The sequence below is a fragment of the Pleurodeles waltl genome, chromosome 6, assembly GCF_031143425.1.
Source record: "Pleurodeles waltl isolate 20211129_DDA chromosome 6, aPleWal1.hap1.20221129, whole genome shotgun sequence".
In the NCBI taxonomy this organism is placed as follows: domain Eukaryota; kingdom Metazoa; phylum Chordata; class Amphibia; order Caudata; family Salamandridae; genus Pleurodeles; species Pleurodeles waltl.
Genome location: NC_090445.1, coordinates 438,231,721 through 438,252,699, shown reverse-complemented (window position 1 = coordinate 438,252,699; position 20,979 = coordinate 438,231,721). Strand labels below are relative to the sequence as shown.

At 42.1% G+C, this 20,979-nt stretch overlaps 1 protein-coding gene across 7 annotated transcripts in view; it reads right to left on the bottom strand.

Annotated features, from left to right (window-relative positions):
• The window catches only part of NFASC (neurofascin), a 733,849-nt gene that overhangs the window by 201,799 nt on the left and 511,071 nt on the right, over positions 1–20,979 (bottom strand). For 5 of the 7 annotated variants that reach the window (XM_069238522.1, XM_069238515.1, XM_069238520.1 and 2 more), the window contains 3 exons: positions 17,099–17,143; positions 16,415–16,516; positions 425–622 (listed from right to left, as the gene is read on the bottom strand). In XM_069238522.1, the coding sequence (XP_069094623.1) occupies positions 425–622; positions 16,415–16,516; positions 17,099–17,143 (345 nt within the window). The remainder of the gene's footprint in view (positions 1–424; positions 623–16,414; positions 16,517–17,098; positions 17,144–20,979) is intronic. The other 2 variants (XM_069238519.1, XM_069238521.1) reach the window with 1 other exon arrangement.

Here is a 20,979-nt window from a genome sequence, read left to right as displayed (position 1 = left end):
AAGTCAATGCTTTCTGTCACCGGCCGGGGCACTAAACATACACAAGTTGCTATTCTCCACTGCAATACCCAGCACTCGATTCTGTGGCACTCTGATCACAGACGCATACCTCTGCAGTGCATTAACTAATAAACGTTTGCTAATGTATGATAGTGTGTTTCCGACTGATCAACTTAACTTGCATTTATTTGTCATTTAAGCTGTGCCTTATTTTATATGTAGTTACCTGAAGATGAAAGACAGAAAAATTAAAGAATATCTTGTTTTTTTTTTACCCATGCCTTTGACCCGGCCCCTATGCTCACTCCACCACCCCCACACAGTATCACAGTTCCCATACTTTTTTTTAATGCACTCCGAACACTGGATTTTACAATCATCTGTGCAGAAAATGCAATGAGTGAAAGGCGTTTTAAAAACTCACGTGCTCCATTGGTTTGGTACCGCTCCGAGGGGAGGCTGGGGAGGCTACTGCCAACCTCATTCACTGCCATGACCCGGAACTGATAGTTGACATACGGAGCCAAAGGGAGGACAGCAGAGTTCACATTGCCTGGCAGGTTGGCTAGGTTGTGCCAGGTACCAGGCTGGTATCGGTCTTCCTCAAACTGGACAATGAAGCCTGCAAGTTGCGTTATGGAGTAATTAGAGAAAACAAGATACAAAGTGAAGAATAAATGATCGGTGTGGGCAGTACTACGTTCAGCGCAGAATCAGTAAATACACTTGGAGTGCTATAGGTCACAACTCATGGAGAGGAAAAAGAATAGGGAGGTGAAAGCAAGGAAGTGAGTGAGAGTGAAAAGAGACAGCAGAGAGGCAGGAGCACATAAGGAAAAGAGCATACATTGGAAGACAGGAAAAGAGAAGGGGATGCTCAACTTTAGATAAAGGGTCAAAAGGCACTAACAGAAAAGGAGTAAGGTGCTATCTGCAACAGGTGAGGGTGCCGTGGAACACAGAAGAGGATATAAAGGGTAAGAGAGAAGGTGATACTGGAATAACTAAATATGCATGGCAGTATATTCCCACAAAATCAGTTGAATTAATAAACGCTTTGCAAGAAAAATTAAAATAGATAAGCAACTTGTCTATTTCTGAGGACGAGTACACATCCTGAATTGCGAACAAGGTGGTGTCCATCTGAGGCTACCAACACACACAATATACTACATATATACAGTTCTGTTTGAAGCTACCTGAGAAACACCATAGCTTTCCTCTGTAGGGTTGTGTGGGAACTGAGCTTGAATATAAACTATACCAATAATGAGGAACCACAATTACAGTTTGAAAATACTACTACCTCTCTTTTATGGGATCTTCAATAAAAGTTACTTTGAAAATAGAGCAACAGCAGTATACAAATGAAGGAAGAAGAGATGGTGAAACAGCATGACCTAACAGAACAAATTCTGAAGGATAGTCAGCCCCACTTAGGAGTCTGCGTCTGAATGTTTTCAGTAGTACCTTGAGAATACCGTGTGTACAATGACTGCTAAATGCCAACATAACAAATCTTGCCAATTGGAATGTCATCTAACACACCCGCAGTTTCACCTTTTCCTCCGGGAGGTTTACATGAAGGAGGCTCCTTCGAAATTTCATAACGTAAACCTATGCAAGACATATGCAAGATGCATCAAAATATTGTTAGTTTAGAAACAGGAGATCTTGAACCTGGTTTTGCATATGATCCAAACAATTGATTTGCTTTTTTTTTAGCAACTAAATCAGAATACGATGGGCAGGCCTCCAGGCCTCTGTGGGTCTTCCATCCATTGCAGCCCATCTGCTGTATTGTGATTTCACTGCCATTTATATCGGCATTTTTGATAAAAGGACTCACACACACACACCCAGTGGAAGCACAGAGAAAAAAACTAGTGCCAGGCAGACCACGTCAGACAGCTCTGCATATGTTTTCTACTTCACAAAAACAAAACACTAAAGTTGAGTTTGTTTCTGTAAAGCAAAAACCAACATGAGTTTTCTCCCAGTGCGCAAGGGCCATATCTGATTTTTCCTGGGCAGTAATATGAATGAATGCCGAGCTCTAAATAGGACAAGTTTCCATTATTCATTAGTCAGCAGCCCTGTCACAGATGGGTTCGCCGGCTAAGGGTCACTGACGACCAAGCCAGCAGCGGCCCTACTGTGGAAATCCTGGTGGTTCGTTCCCCTTTGTGGAACGGCAGGTTTCCAGGATACGTGACCCTATTCGGCAAACACAAAATGACCCCTTTAATATTTTGTTTCATTTTAAAAAATATATGTTCATCAGCTTTATTTCCATGATATCTAAGAAATGCTTAGATGGTGCGTCTGGATTAACAAAAACATGGGCTCATCATAAACGTAATTCAACTGGAAATTTGAAACAACCTTATAAAGGAAATATGGGTGGAAATGAAGGTCATTCATACATCTGTGGAAAATATTTAAAGATTCTCAATGAAAAAAATGCATTTTGCTAAGTATTTTAGATGAAGGTATGGATTTGAAAAACACATTTTCAGAAAAACACGTTTTAAGTCAAATTTAAGCATGGCTTGACAAGGGGAACAACTTTGTCAAAACAGTAAGCTCCAATGAAGAAGTGGTCTCCCTTAGGCTGAAACGCCTTCACAGAGACTTTCTACAAAGGTTAATTGTCATAGAAATGGTGGTGTCAGAACTTTAAACAGTAGACAAAAAATGCGGAATGCCTTCTCAATCAAGCGCTGGCAGATAGCAAAGAATTGCTTAATTTCACATCTCAGCAGCCTGTATCCCTTTAGAATAAAGTAGATGCATCACCTTTTCCACTAAAGAAAAACACTATTTGCCAAGAACTGGTCTTTTTACCTTCATACGTCTGGTTGTTGAAACAGATAGTGATGCTGTAGGACCTCAGTACAAAGGCCGTCACACTCAACTACATCTGACTGCACTGGAATGTATTTTCTGCAGCCTGTATGGCCGGTCCCGCTTGCATGGCAACCTCGAGTATGGTCAGTTTAACAAATGTTGGGCACTCTGATACCTCACTGTTGAGGACAGATGGCAATATCCAAATACTCTTAGCTCTTTTTTTTATGAATATCTGAATCACAATGGAGATATATAGGTTGTTTGGACAGAAAATCAAGTTGTAGATATCAGGGGAAACAAATAACAGCAAAAAAATATTGTGACTCAAACATAGTGTGATGCAAAAATGCACAAATATTGCATTTAAGTAATTAATATCGTTTTTAAGAATAGCATTGCTTTTTGTATTGTTTTCAATAAACTAAGTATCAAAAATATTGTTTAAATTATTTTAATGTGTTTTAGTTCGTATATTAATTTTATGTGTTACTATTTTTTGTGTAATTATTACATTTTTAAATATAGTTTGTGATTTGAAGTGATTTAGAATTTCTAATTTTAGGGTTATTAGTCATTTATAGTGTCCTAGCGAGTTGTTGGGTTTCTAGGGGAATAGGAAGTTAATTAGGCAAAAAATATTTTTTTGATTTATCAATAATTTTTAATTATGTGATTGGTAATAATTATGTATGTTATGTATCACTGATTTATTTAAGTTATATTTTAGGTGGGAGTTGCTAGGGGTATTGGATGTGAAGTTAGGTAATAATTAAAAATGATTAATATTTTACTAAATGTATTTATTAGTTATGTAAATTGCGCCATAATTCGCATTTTAGTTATGTGTTAAGTGGGTGCAGCCGGGATTGTAGGGGTATAGGCTGTGAAGGTAAACAAGTGATCATTATTTAACATTAAATTATTATTTGATTATCAATTATGTAAGCTGTGCTATACTTATTAATTTGAGTTAACTGTAGTTGCAGAATACTGGGTTTGTATGATTATAGGGTGGAAAGGTAATCACGTAATAATTAACGATTTATTAATTATTTAAAATATGTAAGTTATGCAAGTTATTTTGGTTTAGCTATATTTCACGTGCGGACTGCTAGGTTTGTAGGTGTAGAGGGTGGGAAGTCAATTATTAACTGAACCACAATTATTTATTAATTGGTAATTTTTTTAATAGTAATTATGTGAATTGATGAAATGTTATATGTATATTTTTATGTTGAATATTTTTATATTAAGAGTTTATTTTTTCACATTCATGGGGTTACTCAAATATGTAATGTATTTTCCCTACTCTAGCTTAGACTGCAGTAGGAATAATAAAATGCGCGTCTGCAGTTCAACACTTTCCCTACTTTTAGCAGTCCGGAGCAGGAATAGTACATTTCACCCCTCCGAAATCCATGTTTTCCCCACCACTACACAGACTGGAGTGGGAAAAGTACATTTTACCCCTTCAAAATCCAACACTTTCCCTACTGTTTCATTGTTTGGAGTGGCAATATTAAATTTAACCCCTTCAAGGGCCAACAGTTTCCCTACTCTTGAATAGACTGGAGTGGGAATAGTACATTTTACCCCTCCAAAGTCCAACACTTTCCCTACTGTTGCACTGACTGGAGTAGGAATAGTAAATCTAATTATTTCAAAGCCCAACACATTCCCCATAATTGCGGTGACTGGAGTACCCTACTTTTGCATAAACTAGAGTGGGAACAGTATATTCCTAGACTCCAGGTTTTCATAATGTTGCTTGAACAGACTTTATAGCATTCATTGAATTTATTTTCATGTTTATAGTTCGTTTGTAATATGTTTTTTTAGTTTAGATTTTCCAATATTGTATTTGTCTACATTAAATGTTGTATTTTTGTAGGATTTTATTGAGTATGTTTTATATACATATATATAGTATAACAATAGTATAACATAATTAATGAAAATATGTATTTTACACTACATATTAATTGTATTATTATTTAATTGTAATACCATGAATACATATGCATATATATTCATAGTAATATATTTAAAATATTAAACAAAATATAATGTAACACAAATATTACATTAATTTTTAAAATTATATATATTCATATTACTACATTTAAAATCTACATGTATACAAAATAAATATTTTTATTAATTATGTTACACCATATGGAAAATGTCACTTTCCCAGTGTACATCTGTTCGTGGCATTAGTCGCTGCAGATTCACATGCTGTGCACATCCCGCCATCTGGTGTTGGGCTCGGAGTGTTACAAGTTGTTTTTGTTCGAAGAAGTCTTTTTGAGTCACGAGACCGAGGGACTCCTCCCATTTCGGCTCCATTGCGCATGGGCGTCGACTCCATCTTAGATTGTTTTCCCCCGCAGAGGGTGAGGTAGGAGTTGTGTATGCTAGTAATAGTGCCCATGCAATGGAGTAATGTACATAATGTAGTTTAAAGTAATATATTTTCAAATTTACAAATGTTCAAGATCAACTTCTTAACGGCTACAGGCTTCCGGGGAGGCGGGTGGGCGCATGTGAATTTGCAGCGTCTCATGCCACGAACAGATGTACACTGGGTAAGTGACATTTTCCGTTCGATGGCATGTGTAGCTGCAGATACACATGCTGTGCATAGACTAGTAAGCAGTTATCTCCCCAAAAGCGGTGGTTCAGCCTGTAGGAGTTGAAGTTGTTTGAAACAATGTTCGTAGTACTGCTTGACCTACTGTGGCTTGTTGTGCCGTTAACACATCTACACAGTAGTGTTTGGTAAATGTATGAGGCGTAGACCATGTAGCTGCCTTACATATTTCGGTCATTGGAATGTTTCCTAGAAAGGCCATGGTAGCACCTTTCTTTCTGGTTGAGTGTGCCTTTGGTGTAATAGGCAGTTCTCTCTTTGCTTTAAGATAGCAGGTTTGAATACACTTAACTATCCATCTAGCAATGCCTTGTTTAGAAATTGGATTACCTGTATGAGGTTTTTGGAAAGCAACAAATAATTGTTTTGTTTTTCGAATTAGTTTTGTTCTGTCAATGTAGTACATTAACACTCTTTTGATGTCTAATGTATGTAGTGCTCTTTCAGCTACAGAGTCTGGCTGTGGGAAGAACACTGGTAATTCTACTGTTTGATTCAAGTGGAACGGTGATATAACTTTTGGTAAAAATTTTGGATTTCTCCGTAGAACTACTTTATGCTTGTGTATTTGAATAAATGGTTCTTGTATGGTAAATTCTTGAATTTCACTCACTCTTCTTAGAGATGTGATGGCAATTAAAAATGCAACTTTCCATGTTAAGTATTGCATTTCACAAGAGTGCATGGGCTCAAAAGGTGGACCCATGAGTCGTGTTAAGACAATGTTGAGGTTCCATGAAGGAACTGGTGATGTTCTTGGTGGTATAATTCTCTTTAGTCCTTCCATAAACGCTTTTATGACTGGTATCCTAAATAGTGAGGTTGAGTGCGTAATTTGCAGGTAAGCTGAAATTGCAGTAAGATGTATCTTTACGGAAGAGAAAGCTAGCTTTGACTTTTGCAAATGTAGTAAGTATCTTACGATGTCTTTGGCAGATGCGTGTAAGGGTTGAATTTGATTATTATGGCAGTAATAAACAAATGTTTTCCACTTATTTGCATAGCAATGTCTAGTGGTAGGTTTTCTAGCTTGTTTTATGACCTCCATACATTCCTGTGTAAGGTCTAAGTGTCCGAATTCTAGGACTTCAGGAGCCAAATTGCTAGATTCAGTGATGCTGGATTTGGATGTCTGATCTGTTGTTTGTGTTGTGTTAACAGATCTGGTCTGTTTGGTAGTTTGACATGAGGCACTACAGAGAGGTCTAGTAGTGTTGTGTACCAAGGTTGTCTCGCCCATGTTGGCGCTATCAGTATGAGTTTGAGTTTGTTTTGACTCAATTTGTTTACCAGATATGGAAGGAGTGGGAGAGGGGGAAAAGCGTAAGCAAATATCCCTGACCAGCTCATCCATAACGCATTGCCCTGAGACTGATCTTGTGGGTACCTGGATGCGAAGTTTCGGCATTTTGCGTTTTCCTTTGTTGCAAATAGATCTATTTGTGGTGTTCCCCAATTTTGGAAGTATTTGTTTAGTATTTGGGGGTGAATCTCACATTTGTGGATCTGTTGGTGATCCCGAGAGAGACTGTCTGTTAACTGGTTCTGAATCCCTGGAATAAATTGTGCTATTAGGCGAATGTGGTTGTGAATCGCCCAATGCCATATTTTTTGTGCCAGGAGACACAACTGTGTTGAGTGTGTCCCTCCCTGTTTGTTTAGGTAATACATTGTTGTCATGTTGTCTGTTTTGACAAGAATGTGTTTGTGGCTTATTATGGGTTGAAATGCTTTTAGCGCTAGAAATACTGCCAATAGTTCTAAGTGATTTATGTGAAACTGTTTTTGCTGAGTGTCCCATTGTCCCGAGGTGTATGTTTCGCGGTCTAGCAACACCAGATCTAGAAGTTGACCCTGTGCTTGTGACCATTGTGATGCTAGGCACTGTTGTAAGGGCCGCAATTGCAACCTTGCGTTCGGGGCAATGGCTATGCATGAGGACATCATGCCTAGTAGTTTCATCACCATTTTGACTTGTATCTTTTGTTTTGGATACATGGTCTTTATTACATTGTGAAATGCTTGAACCCTTTGTGGGCTTGGAGTGGCAATCCCTTTTGCTGTGTTGATTGTCGCCCCTAAGTATTGCTGTGTTTGACACGGCAGAAGGTGTGACTTTGTGTAGTTGATTGAGAAACCTAGATTGTGGAGGATTTCTATGACGTACTTCGTGTGTTGTGAACACCGTTTTAGCGTGTTGGTTTTGATTAACCAATCGTCTAGGTACGGGAACACATGTATTTGCTGCCTTCTGATATGTGCAGCTACTACTGCTAGGCATTTTGTAAAAACTCTTGGCACAGTTGTTATTCCGAATGGCAACACCTTGAACTGGTAATGTACTCATTGGAATACAAACCTTAGGTACTTTCTGTGTGAAGGATGTATCGGTATATGGAAATATGCATCCTTTAGGTCTAGTGTTGTCATGTAGTCTTGTTTTTTGAGTAGTGGGATTACGTCCTGTAATGTCACCATGTGAAAGTGATCTGATTTGATGTATGTATTTAATGTTCTGAGATCTAGTATAGGTCTCAGACTCTTGTCTTTTTTGGGTATGAGAAAGTACAGAGAGTAAACTCCTGTCCCTTTCTGTTGGTTTGGTAGTAATTCTATTGCTTCTTTTTGTAGCAATGCCTGAACTTCTAGTCCTAGAAGATCTATATGTTGTTTTGACATATTGTGTGTTTTCGGTGGGACGTTTGGAGGGAATTTGAGAAATTCTATGCAATAACCATGCTGGATAATTGCTAGGACCCAAGTGTCTGTTGTTATTTCCTCCCAATGTTTGTAAAACTTGGTTAGTCTCCCCCCCACAGATGTTATGTGTTGGGGATGTGTGACTTGGAAGTCACTGCTTGTTTTGAAGAGTTTTGGGACTTTGGAACTTCCCTCTATTCTTTTGGAATTGTCCCCCTTTATATTGTCCCCGAAAACTTCCCCGCTGATACTGGCTATGGTAAGTGGGTCTTGTTTGTGAGGTTGTGGGTTCTGTGCTTTGTCCTCGAAACCCCCCTCTAAACTGTGTTTTTCGAAATGTGCCTCTGCTCTGTGGGAGTAGAGTAAGCCCATGGCTTTGGCCGTGTCAGTGTCTTTCTTAAGTTTTTCGATCGCAGTGTCCACCTCCGGCCCAAACAACTGCTGTCCGTTGAATGGCATATTCAGCACAGCTTGCTGTATTTCTGGTTTAAATCCTGATGTACGCAGCCTTGCATGTCTCCTTATTGTTACTGCTGTGTTGACAGTTCTATCAGCTGTGTCTGCAGCATCCATTGCTGACCGTATCTGATTGTTGGAGATACTCTGTCCTTCTTCTACTACCTGCTGCACTCTCTTTTGGAACTCCTTGGGCAAATGTTCTATAAAGTGTTGCATTTCGTCCCAATGGGCCCTATCGTATCTGGCCAACAAAGCCTGTGAATTGGCAATACGCCACTGGTTTGCTGCCTGTGCCGCCACCCTCTTGCCTGCTGCGTCGAATTTTCGACTTTCTTTATCTGGAGGTGGTGCATCTCCTGAAGTATGTGAGTTTGCTCTTTTGCGCGCTGCCCCTACTACAACTGAGTCCGGTGTTAGCTGTTGTGTGATGTACACGGGGTCTGTTGGTGGCGGTTTATATTTTTTCTCCACTCTTGGAGTAATGGCCCTTCCTTTTACAGGCTCTTCAAACACTTGTTTGGAGTGTTTTAGCATTCCGGGTAGCATAGGAAGACTTTGATACTGGCTGTGTGTGGACGACAGTGTGTTAAAAAGAAAGTCGTCTTCAATGGGTTCAGCATGCAGGCTGACATTATGAAATGCCGCTGCTCTCGACACCACCTGTGCGTAGGCTGTACTATCCTCTGGTGGCGACTGTCTAGGTGGATAACATTCAGGACTATTATCTGACACTGGTGCGTCATAAAGGTCCCATGCGTCAGGGTCATCTTGACTCATTCCTGTATGAGTTGGGGATTGCATCATTGGTGGAGTGGCTACCGGTGATGGTTGCGGAGAGCATTGTGGAGATGGTGGCGGGGTTACTTGTTTAGCCACCTTTGCCTGTGGCTACTTGTCTTTTTCTTGGAAGGCAAGTTTGCGTTTCATTTTAATGGGAGGGAGAGTACTGATCTTCCCTGTTTCTTTTTGGATATGGAGCCTTCTTTGTGTATAGTCTGGCTCTAATGTTTCCAATTCTTGTCCAAATCTATGTGTCTTCATTTGTGTGGACAGTCCTTGTTCCTCAGTGTAGGAACTTGTTTTCGGTTCCGAGGCCGGATGTTTCGGTATCGAAACCTTTTCGGCTGCTTTTTTCGGTTCCGACGAAACCTTCTTTACTTTCGGCGTTGTGGTCTCTCGGTGCCGACCCATTTCGGTGCTGCTATCTCGGTGCCGAACCTGCTCGGAGCCACTATCTCGGGCCCGAGATTGCTGTGTGGCGGTATCTCGACCGGAGTCGGATGACTTCGCCACCAGCGTGCCCTTTTTCGGTGCCGATGATCGGTCACCTATTTTTCGGGTTAAGCCTTGGCCTGTTGGCGGTGGCGTCCCCTGGGCTTTAGTGGTTTTTCCGTGAGTTTTGTGTTTCGACCTCTTACTCACGGTTTTCGGCGTTTCTTCAGGATCAATCCCATCCGAGTCCGATTCCTGGATGGAGAATGTTTCTTCCTCCTCCTCGAAACGCTCTTGTCCTGTCGGCGCCGACGCCATTTGCAGTTTCCTTGCTCTTCGGTCTCTTAGTGTCTTCCTGGACCGAAACGCTCGACAGGCTTCACAAGTATTTTCCTTGTGTTCCAGCGACAAACTCAAGTTACAGACCAGATGCTGATCTGTATATGGATACTTGTTATGGCATTTTGGGCAGAAGCGGAATGGGTGATCTGTTAAGCATGGGTCAAGAAAAAAAAAGGGGTGGAGAGGGGGTCAAAAAAGTGCGTTTCCTATGTAAATTCCTATAGGAGTTTTGAACATAACCACAGCCCAAACCACTGGACGGAATTACACCAAATTTGGCAAAAAGCTAGATTTTGTTCCACAGATTGCGCATTTTGTTTTTTGGTGTAAATCCTTTTCAGTTCAATTGAATATTCAGTGTATGTTTCTCCTGTGGTAATTTCTTTGCAGAGCTCCTAGGAATTGAGCCTTTGCATACATAACTCAGTCTGAATGAGGCGATTTGAGTTGATTGTCATCCTCTTTCCCTAGCATAAAATGATATAAATACTGGCAGGAGCTAAGGTGTCTGTCTATCATGTATTACTAATGGAAGACTCAAAATACTTAACAGTTTTTGCCACTGCAGAGGGATGTATCAGTACTGCAGGATGTATTTTGCTTTAGCTTGTGCAGCTATTCTGTTACAATGGTAACTGGCACGTCGACTTTCAGGATTACATTTTAGTCTACACAAAGGACCAGGATGAGCACAATGTCATTTCAACAACGTTATTTGATGTGTTGGGGAAAAGAAGACTGAATCTAAAGTTATCCAAGTGCAAACTTAGCAACAAGGAGGAGGACCATCTTGGACATTGTATCAGCAGTAATGGTATCAAACCGAAAGATAACCATGGGAAGGCCATACTGAGGCAACAGTAAAAAAAAGAGCAAGTCATTTCATTCCAGGGTTTAACTAAGTTCTATACAAAATATGTGCAATGTTATGCAGAGGAAGTGGAACAGGAAAGGAAAAGAAAAGAAAAGAAAAGAAAAGAAAAGGAAAGAAAAGAAAAGACAAGAAAAGAAAAGAAAAGTTAAGAAAAGTTCACCTGGAGTGAGAGTCAGACCCAAGATGTTGGACTGGAGATTGTTCAAGCCTCACATCTGAAACAATATGTCAGGGAAGGAATGTGTAATGAGTGTGGAAGTGAAATGCTATCATGCTGGAGCGGTAATCGAATGATATGGGAAAACAGTTATTACCATATGGCTCCAGAACCGTGAGGACAGCAAAGCCAAAAGATTTTGTTATAGAGAAAGAAATGCTTTCATGCATTTTGGTGGCTAAGCATGTAAGGATGATTTTATGGAAGACAAAACTTACCAGAAGAAGGGACCAGAAACTTTGGTTATTTTGTTATCTCCTCATGGCAGGTGTTCTCTGATTGCAAGGTTGGCCACACTTGCAGTGAAACTGCAAGCTTTTTAGTACAAGGGTGAGTATATTCAGCATGAATAACATCCACAAGGACTGTATGCCTTTGTCAGAGGTAGCTGTTGCTGAAAAACATGTGGAGGAGTGTGAGGTAGCCTTTACTATGAAGGATGCTGGTTTGGTACCTCACTAAGGGAGGTTTCAATAACTGAAATGGAGTAGATAACAGAACTGGATAAGGATATTACTATGAGTGCTGTGCTGAATCACTTAATTCATGGATATCTGGATGAGTGTAAGGTAAAGGGGAAATTGAGTGGGTATTCAAAAGTGCAGGATGAGATGGGTCTAGAAAATGGAGCACTACTGGAGTATGATTAAAAGGAGGCAAGATAATACCCAAGTTTTGTCTACAGAAGCAGTTGTTAGATGCCCAGGAGGGTCTTTTGGTATGTCGGGCACCAAAAGGCAGGCTGGTGAGTACTACTGGAGGCCCTCGATAGATGCCATTTTATATAAATGGGTTTGTGACTGTGGGCCATGTTGGCAGGGTGATGGGCCGGCAGAGGCCTGCATTGTGAAGCATCGCCAGATGAACCCTGGTAAGAATTTGGCATTACAGTGATTGGCCCTTTTTTCTGACGTTTCAAGACAGGAGGCCTTTAAGGTTGTGTTCACAGATTATTTTACTAAGTGGCCAAAACAAAAGATGGTCACATCTGAATTCACAACTGAAATTTTGGATGATGTTTTTATACAGAGGGAATTTTGGAACAAATTGTGTCTGCTAATAATTGAAGGACATTTGTCAATAAGATAGTGAAGAGTTTATGAGCAACAATGACGTGAAACATAACAAGACTTCTGTGTTTTATCCTGAATCCAAAGGATGGGTGTAAAGGTTTAACAGAGTTATTAAGGAATCCATACAATTGGCAGTGAATGGTGGAACTGTATTGAGGAAAGTCATATTGCTTACCAACAGGCTTACTGCCAACATAGTTCTGGGTGTCATCGTTTGAGCTATTAAAGGGACAGAAACCTGGGCCCAAGTTGATCCCATGGTGGGTTAAAGAAGAAAGTTGGAGACTATTTGGATGTTGATTTCCAGGAAATAATGTGTGCTGTGCAGGCACATAAGAAGGTGGGAAAATACATGAACGACAAGAGAAGAAAAGTCACCAAAACTAGTATTCATATTGCTGATTTACTTTGAGTTATGTCATAAATTGATATGGAAAAGGTTGCCTCCTTGCGGTCAGTTACTGTGACGGAAGTGTCAGGCAAAGCTGCCAGTGTGATTGTCTTGAAGGTTTGGAACGTATCCAGAGTGTCACTTTTTAAGGATGCTGCTGCTGGTGTGCAGGTGGAAGATGGGGGCACTGTCTTTCTTGATGTTGTGGAGGCAGTCACTTGTCCGAGGCAGGGTGTGTTTGATTGGGGTTGAGGGAGTCAGGATTCTAGCCCAAGAGAAGGTGGAGAGCAGGATTCTTGATAGAAAAGGATGGCAATACAATGATCTAGCTTTGTATCCTGGGTGTGGGAAACAGTATGCCAGAAAGAGAGCTGTGGGCCTTCAAATATGCTTGACCTTATCAGTCAGTTGTCTAGGTAAATGTAGATAAACATACCTAGTTCTTCTGATTAGCAGGTATCACTGTACCATAATTAGGGTCCTATCATGTCTGTACCTACATACTTCCTCTGTACTTTGCTCTTATAAACATACCTGATATTGATGGGTTATTAGTAAAACATATCATACTGTCCTATAGAGTTGTATGTTCCATAACCCTCCCATATATTATCTGGGACATGGTTCCTACTTCCATCTGGGGTTTCATTCTGCCCTGTCTACCTCGTTAAGGGACCCTAATTATGGCACAAACACAAAAAAGACCGTAATATCCATTCCCAGACGGCCAACAGATGATTAATCTTCTTTCAAGGCTATCCCCAGTCTATGGTAAACAATACAACATCATCTATTATGATAAGCAAAACTTTCTATGGGAATTAAATCAAGAATCACACTTCTGGTGCACCTAATTTTTCTTTGACCCTGCTTGAGGGATCACCATGAAGCTTTCCAGGAAGGAGCCAAATAGGATGAACTTTGGTTGGAACATTTCAGGCAGATCTGGTAAACAGCTTTAAAGGTATTAAGAAGAGAAAAATGCCTTTCCTATCGAACCTCTGTTCTAACCATAACTACACTGGAAGAGAGAAGCAGCATTGGTAACGTCAGTAGGTCTAGGCTTTGGAATCTACTGGTTTAGCCAAGGTCCTTTAGCTATGCTGCATCGGCAAGATGCTGTGCAGCGTAGCAAAATAGTAAAGGAGGGGTGATATATGTGGCAGATGGGTGTTTAGGGACAGGACGGCAAACAGGTGGGTGGAAGGAGGCAATTGGGATAGGGCAGCTGGGATGGGACAGCAACGTGTAGTTGAAACAACAGGGAGCAGGCAGATTTGGAGGGAGCAGAAATGGGTAGTGGGCAGGTTGGAGATGGAAAAAGCACTTGAGGAAGAAGTGCAGGCAGATGGTGGGGGGGGGGGGGGGACAGGACTCCAAAGAGGAGCACACAAGCAAGAAATAACACTGCGGTTAGAAACACAGCAGGGAAGTGCAACACGGAGGAGGGCATGAGAGAGGCACAGGTGTGAGACAGCAACACAGAAAGCGGTGGAGTTGGGAAGAGAAGTACACAAGGAAGACAACTGGAAAACACATGCACTCTCATGGAGTGCTTAATCACACAAAAAAGTAGTGACTGCAAAGTAAGTAGTGGAAAGACACAAGTAATGAGGCTTTGCTCCAAGGGAGGGACAAATACAGATACAGGAAGGAAAGCCCATACAAGATAACAAATGTCTTTGATGTTTTATTGGGAATAGAGACAACCAGACATAGAAGGCGGAGCAGAGTACAGGAAAAGAAGGAAAATTTAAGAGAGAAGTGCACACTAACACAGATACAGGTATAAGGTTAAAGGAGTGATGAATGAAAAGGGGAAGAAATGCAAATTGAAAAAATACAGACAGAGATTATAGAAGAAAACATTGGGATGTGGTGGATAAAAGGAAAGATGTAAAATGGGAGTCAAATGGGAAACAAGAGAAAGTGAGCATTTTCCAATGCAACTACAGATGCATGGGCATTCTAAGATGCTCAAAGACGTTCAGTAACTTTAAGGACTATCACTGTAGTCATGACGGACACAGTAAATATTCTCCATGAAATACCGGAGATAGGTGCCACAATGTTATAGTCTAACTTACAGGCTGAAACTGACAGTGACGTAGTTATTCTGTCTTATTTCTACTACCCACACTGTGAGTGGAACTGCCTGCAGTCACACTGGGGTTTGCCTATCGAGGATAGGGAGAGATGGTAAACCAGGTTGAAGAGATTTGTAAGTGGAGTTTCCGTGACTTTCACACAATTTTCCTCCTTACAGAGACCTGTGGAAGAGCGTTTCATTTCTCAGACACAGTTAGATAGACAAGCGCATCTGACACAGCGAATAATGACATGAGTAGGTTTACGGCTGTGAACAGTCAAATGTTTAAGAGTAGAGAAGGTTTCCTAGCACTCAGGCTGCATGGGAAAGATCAAAGAGCAATCTGCCTTTGCCAAATAGTCTGTGGATCTCTCTAACATGAGCATCCGGATATCGACAAAAAACGTAGGCAACTTCGACATTGAACTGAGAAAGCTCCTCTTATGAACAAATAGGTACTGGATATCATGTTTCACACCATTTTCTATTAATTCATTTTTGTCTCACATACGTTGATTTCTTTTTTATGCTTACCAAATGAATACCGTGCACGTAAGGACAATCTGTTTGCAGTTCAACCATTATGAACAGCAAATACCAAAACACTTTTGCAAGAATGTCTGGTGCAGGCCATCATCACATTTGAAAAGGTTACGTAGCTGCACTCAAGAAAATGAACTTTTTTTCTCATTTTGTACGTTTGGGCCTCCAGTAAGGATATCATAGGTGCTACTTTCTTCTCTAAGCTCACCAGAGGAATACTGCAAAGTACACCCAGTCTGTTTGCAGTTCAACTATTATGAAGAAGTACCAGAACACTTTTGTTAGGCTGTTTTTCCCTGGTGCTGGCCACTATCAGATACATTTGGAAAGAAGGTTATGTGGCTGCACCCAAGCAAACCAGCTTGTTTATCATTTTGTAAGTTTGGGCCTCAAAGTAAGTTTGCGGCAGAAGCGTACTGTTTTTTATTCAATTTTCATTTAGCATTAAAGTAATTGGAGTTTGGGAGTTTTCTATTCATTTAACGTCTTTGTGCATTCCTGACACATATTTTCTCTATTTTAGGCTCTAAGTAGCTAAGTATGACACTTAGTTAGCAGTTCACTTGTTATAAACAGAAATTTCCAGAGTACTTTGACAAGAGAAGGCCTCTGCAGGGTGACTGCCAGGAATATGAAAACCTGTCTCAGGCCTGCCCTTTCATATGATGTTGTAGGAAGTACTCTTATCAGTTATGCTAGTGTCACACTGAATGGGCTGCTTGGACAGTCAAAGTTATTAGTGATCTGGAATTGGATAGTATTCTATTTAAGCATCAGAATGATGTACAATCAAGCCGTTGTTGTCTCATGTCGCTAGAGTTCTTGCTAATCAGTGACTATTATTGTCTCCATGGTCCACAAAATCTAGCGGTCGGTTATCATTTTCTCTAGAGATCCTACTGGCATGTAATTAGGGTCTTCTTGTTGGCTAATCTGCACAGTGACCTGTTAGCAGAAAGTGATTTCCAACTGAGATAAAATGGATCACCAGTCAGGGTTCATACTGACCTGTAATGGGGCTGTTATTGTCATCTCCAGGAATCCACGTCAGACGCACACTCCTCTCTGCCAAGTCAGTCAGCTCCAAGTCCCGTGGACGATCAGGTCTATCTACAAACCAAAAGAAAGCATACAGAGACAATCAAATATGTATGATTGGTTATTATTACACAAAACACCTTTTTGAAATCTATAAGTGGTAAGAATTGTGTCATATGCATAAACCATAATTCATTAGATCTGTATCATTCTACGAATTATGAGGTTTAATCAAGAGGAAGCGTAAAAAAGTGTACAAAGAAGTACACAACTTGTCAAATATGCACTGAGTCCAAAAGTCTCACAAATAAACACAGGTTAACATGCATACAAAGACCTATGAAACCAACATTTGACAATCAGAAGAGACACCATACATTCCCATATATTTTATCATTCTGCAGGTGACACTAGGATAACAGGTGGTCTCTATGTTGAGGGTGATGTCATGCTACGGTCCACACATGTCGTTCAACTGCACTTCAGTCATTTCGCCTATAGACAATGTAAGTCATATTGCACTGTAAATAGGTGGCACTCACAAACTGCACTGCACATGGTTGCACAGTTATTGTAGCATGCTTTACACATGCACATCACGGTAAGGATGTGCAGACACCAGTCAGGAAAATCAGTGTAGTTAGAAAGTATTACCTTTGGGCAGGGCAGTCATGCGACTAGTTGGAGAAGAAGGTACAGCTGCAAGGTAAGACGCAGGTTAAAGGTTACAGGTTAGTTCACTGTGTAAAAGGTGTGACACAATGAATAGGAAATTGAGGCAAATTAGTTCCTGACACAACTTAAAGATATCAGGTCATTTATTTGAATTAATACATTTCAATACAAAATAGAGGTTTGTTATTAGGATTAGGAAGAATTGGGACTCAGCTGTTGTGAGTTAGGGTAGAATGAAAAAACAATAAAAAGTTCTTGTAAAGCAGCTAGTTCTTCTGTACTCAGATTACTAGAGGATTGTCGATACTTATTCTTGGTTAAATAGTTGTCATAGTCTTCGCAAACCAAGTCGAAAAACTTATCTAAAGAGTTCAAACCTAGAGACCTCGGAGTCCACCTGGATTTCCTTTTGAGTCCACTAGAGACACTTCTGTTCGAGGTAGCATCTAAATCATTTAAAATTCTAGCAGTAATGTCAGGATCTTCATCACGTTCGGCTAGTGATATTAAGATTGCTGTATCCTGAACATCCTCAATGGACCGAGTGCTCAAGGCAGATACAGAAGCATCAGTGTTCGTACCATCACAGGAATTCAGTTGAAAATATTTCTTACGTTTAAGTTTCTAGTGGACTCAAAAGGAAATCCAGGTGGACTCCAAGATCTCTAGGTTTGAACTCTTTAGATAAGTTTTTCGACTTGGTTTGCGAAGACTATGACAACTATTTAACCAAGAATAAGTATTGACAATCCTCTAGTAATCTGAGTACAGAAGAACTAGCTGCTTTACAAGAACTTAAACAAAACAAAAATATTGTCATTAGACAAGCGGATAAGGGTGGGAATGTGGTTATTATGGATAAGGTGGACTATGACAATGAGATTCTGGCACAACTTAATGATATGCCATGTTAAGAGGGGACCCTCATTGTGTATTGTCTTAGTTTTGAGGTTGTGCATACCTCTAAGGGTAGGGTGTTTCCCTTGTGGGGTTCCCCTGTCATAACACATAGGGTATTTTGACATCCTGAGCGCCACATCTCCTCACTTTGCACCCCGTTTAATTATGATGTCTTGGAACGTCACCTGGGTGTCCAGACTCGACCGCCCAGGAGTAGCGCCTGATGGAGACTACCTTGCTAGGCCACACTTCACAGTTCGAGAAGGTGTTACAGGCCATCATGGACACCAAAACCACTCTTGAAACGAAGATTGATGCCGTCACTCTAGATGTCAACCTACTCCGAACCGATCACCGGGATTTGGTGGAGAGAGTGGTGGAGGCGGAGGGTGACATAGCACAGCTGTCCCCGGATGTGAAGTCCCTCCAGGAGCAAATGACCCACTTATCCACGGAGGTGGACGAACTTAGACGCAGAGCCGAAGACACAGAAGGAAGATCGAGGCGTAATAATATACGCCTGGTCGGTTTTCCTGAGAGAGCAGAGGGCCCCAGTGCGGAATTATTCTTAGAAGGATGGCTTACGGACACCATTCTACGGAACAATGTGCTGAAATTCTTCTTGATCGAACAGGCTCACAGAGTACCGGACAGACCTCACCACCGGGTGCCCACCGCTGCCCATTGATCGCCCGCTTCCTTCACTATCAAGACAGATCTAGTGCTTCAGCTGTTCCGCAAGAGGGCCTGCAAAAATTTGCGAACACATCAATATCTGCCTATCCGGATTTCACTGGTGAAGTCCAAAGACGTCGTAACTCCTTCTACTCTGCAAAACAACGTCTCCGCGAGCACAACATCAAATATGCCCTCCTTTTCCCTGCAAAACTACGGATACAGGGTGGCTCTACGGTACACGTTTTCACTTCCTCGGAGGACGTCTGGACCTGGCTCCATGCTAAGGGGCTTGCCCAGCCCGCCCGGCAGGGGAGCCAGGAAGGGGCCTGGGCACCCCCTAAAAGGAAACGCGACCGCCGGGCTCGTTCTGGGAACAAACCTACCAAGGCGCAATCGGAGGAAGAGCGCACACGCCTACTGCGCGAAGCCACGTAATTTGTCTCCAATCCTTACCTGGCCCTGAACTCACTGCCGGATACCGATGCCGAAACCACCCGGGCTGATTCCTCAGACGCTGGGGACTCCCTTCAGGACCCGTCACTCACTCCGCAGTCGGCGGATGACATTTGATCCACATGTTCCGTGCTACCACTATCCCCATGGGGATAAAACCCCAAGTTACTCTTTCACCAATTTGGTCCTCCTCATCCAAACTATGATATGCTGGGCCGACGTGCTGCTGCCCGGAAATATGGGCCACATAACTGTCACGACTGGTGCGGGATCCGAGGCGGTGGTGGTCTGAACTGTTGCTTGGGTGACCGGGGGCCAGACCTCTGCAATCTATAACACACACACACCACCCGCTTCATATGGACCAGTTTCCTCTTATGCATGTCTACGGGCCTAGTTCTTTGTTTGCACATAATTACTATGTATTGTGTTTCGTTTCCTCCCCCACTCTATTGGGGATTTTCTTTTTTGTGTTTTCATCGGTTTGCTCTGACGGTGTCACGGCTGGTGGTCGGGGGTGAGGGGTGGGGCTTCTTCAGTGCTCCTCCTCCGAAACTCATGTCTGGGGGAGGGTACCTGAGGGATCCCACAAGCAATGGGGGTTTGGCACTGGGGAACTTCCCCACGGTCAAACACAATAGTTTAGCAATGGTTGCACAACCTCAGACACACACCCCTCGCTATAGCGTAATCATATGGAACGTTCGGGGTATGTCCAATCCACGCAGGCGGCAACGCATATACAGTTTCTTAAGGCGACACCTTGTCCATATTGCAATGCTACAGGAAACGCACTTATCTGCAACCACGATAGAGAGAGCGCGTGCTAGTTGGAGGGGACAGAGGCGTAGCAATCTGGATTGCACCAAATGTCCTGTACATGATTTCCCACACCCGACTGGACCTTGATGGCCGCTATGTGCTGATAGAGGGTGTTTGGATGGTAAACCGCTGACCCTTGTAGCCCTCTATGCACCCAATACCTCCCAAAAGAGCTTTCTACATGTAATGTCCGCTGGCTTGCTCAGAGATCCCACTGTGGAGAGCATCTGGGGCGGAGATTTTAATTGTGTTTCAGATATCCACCTTAATCGCTCTTTTCCCCCCCTACCCTCCGCTCCGAGCAGGCAGGTATCACAGGAGCTTGGAGCGCGAAAAATGGCCTAAATGACGTCTGGCGCGTGTGACACCCGACAGACCGTGAATATTCATTTTACTCCCCGGAGCATGACTTGCATACAATTCTTAGTCCCTTCCACAGTGATACCCAAGATCAACACCGCCACTTACCTGGCACGTACTGTGTCGGATCCCTGCCCCCTACAGGTGGTTCTGGATTGAGGCCGTCCGAGGGCTTGGATACCAACGTGGCGCCTGCAGCCGGAGGTCCTGATGGATCATCCCTTTCGGGCGGACCTAACTCAATGCCTGACCACTTATTTCTTACGAAATCAAAACACGACCTCACATAGGGCAACTGAGTGGGATGCACATAAAGTGGTGATACGGGGTCACTGTATGACGGCTTCTTTCGGGGTCTGTCGGGTTCTAACTAGGGAACTGTCGAAGCTAGAGTCCAAACTACGTACGGAAGAGGTTGCTGTGGCTAGAGGTGAGAAAGCGGCGAACACACTTATATCCATAAGCGCAGACCGCAGGGAAGCAGACATATTGTGCAAACACGATCACCGACATTACACTACACACCAGTAGGGCTATAGAGCAGGCCGATTGCTGGCATGGCTGGCCCGCGATAATCTCCAGTCCTCGCCTACTGGAGTGATTCGCTTGGATACTGGTGAAATAGAAAACACTCAAGGGGGGATTAA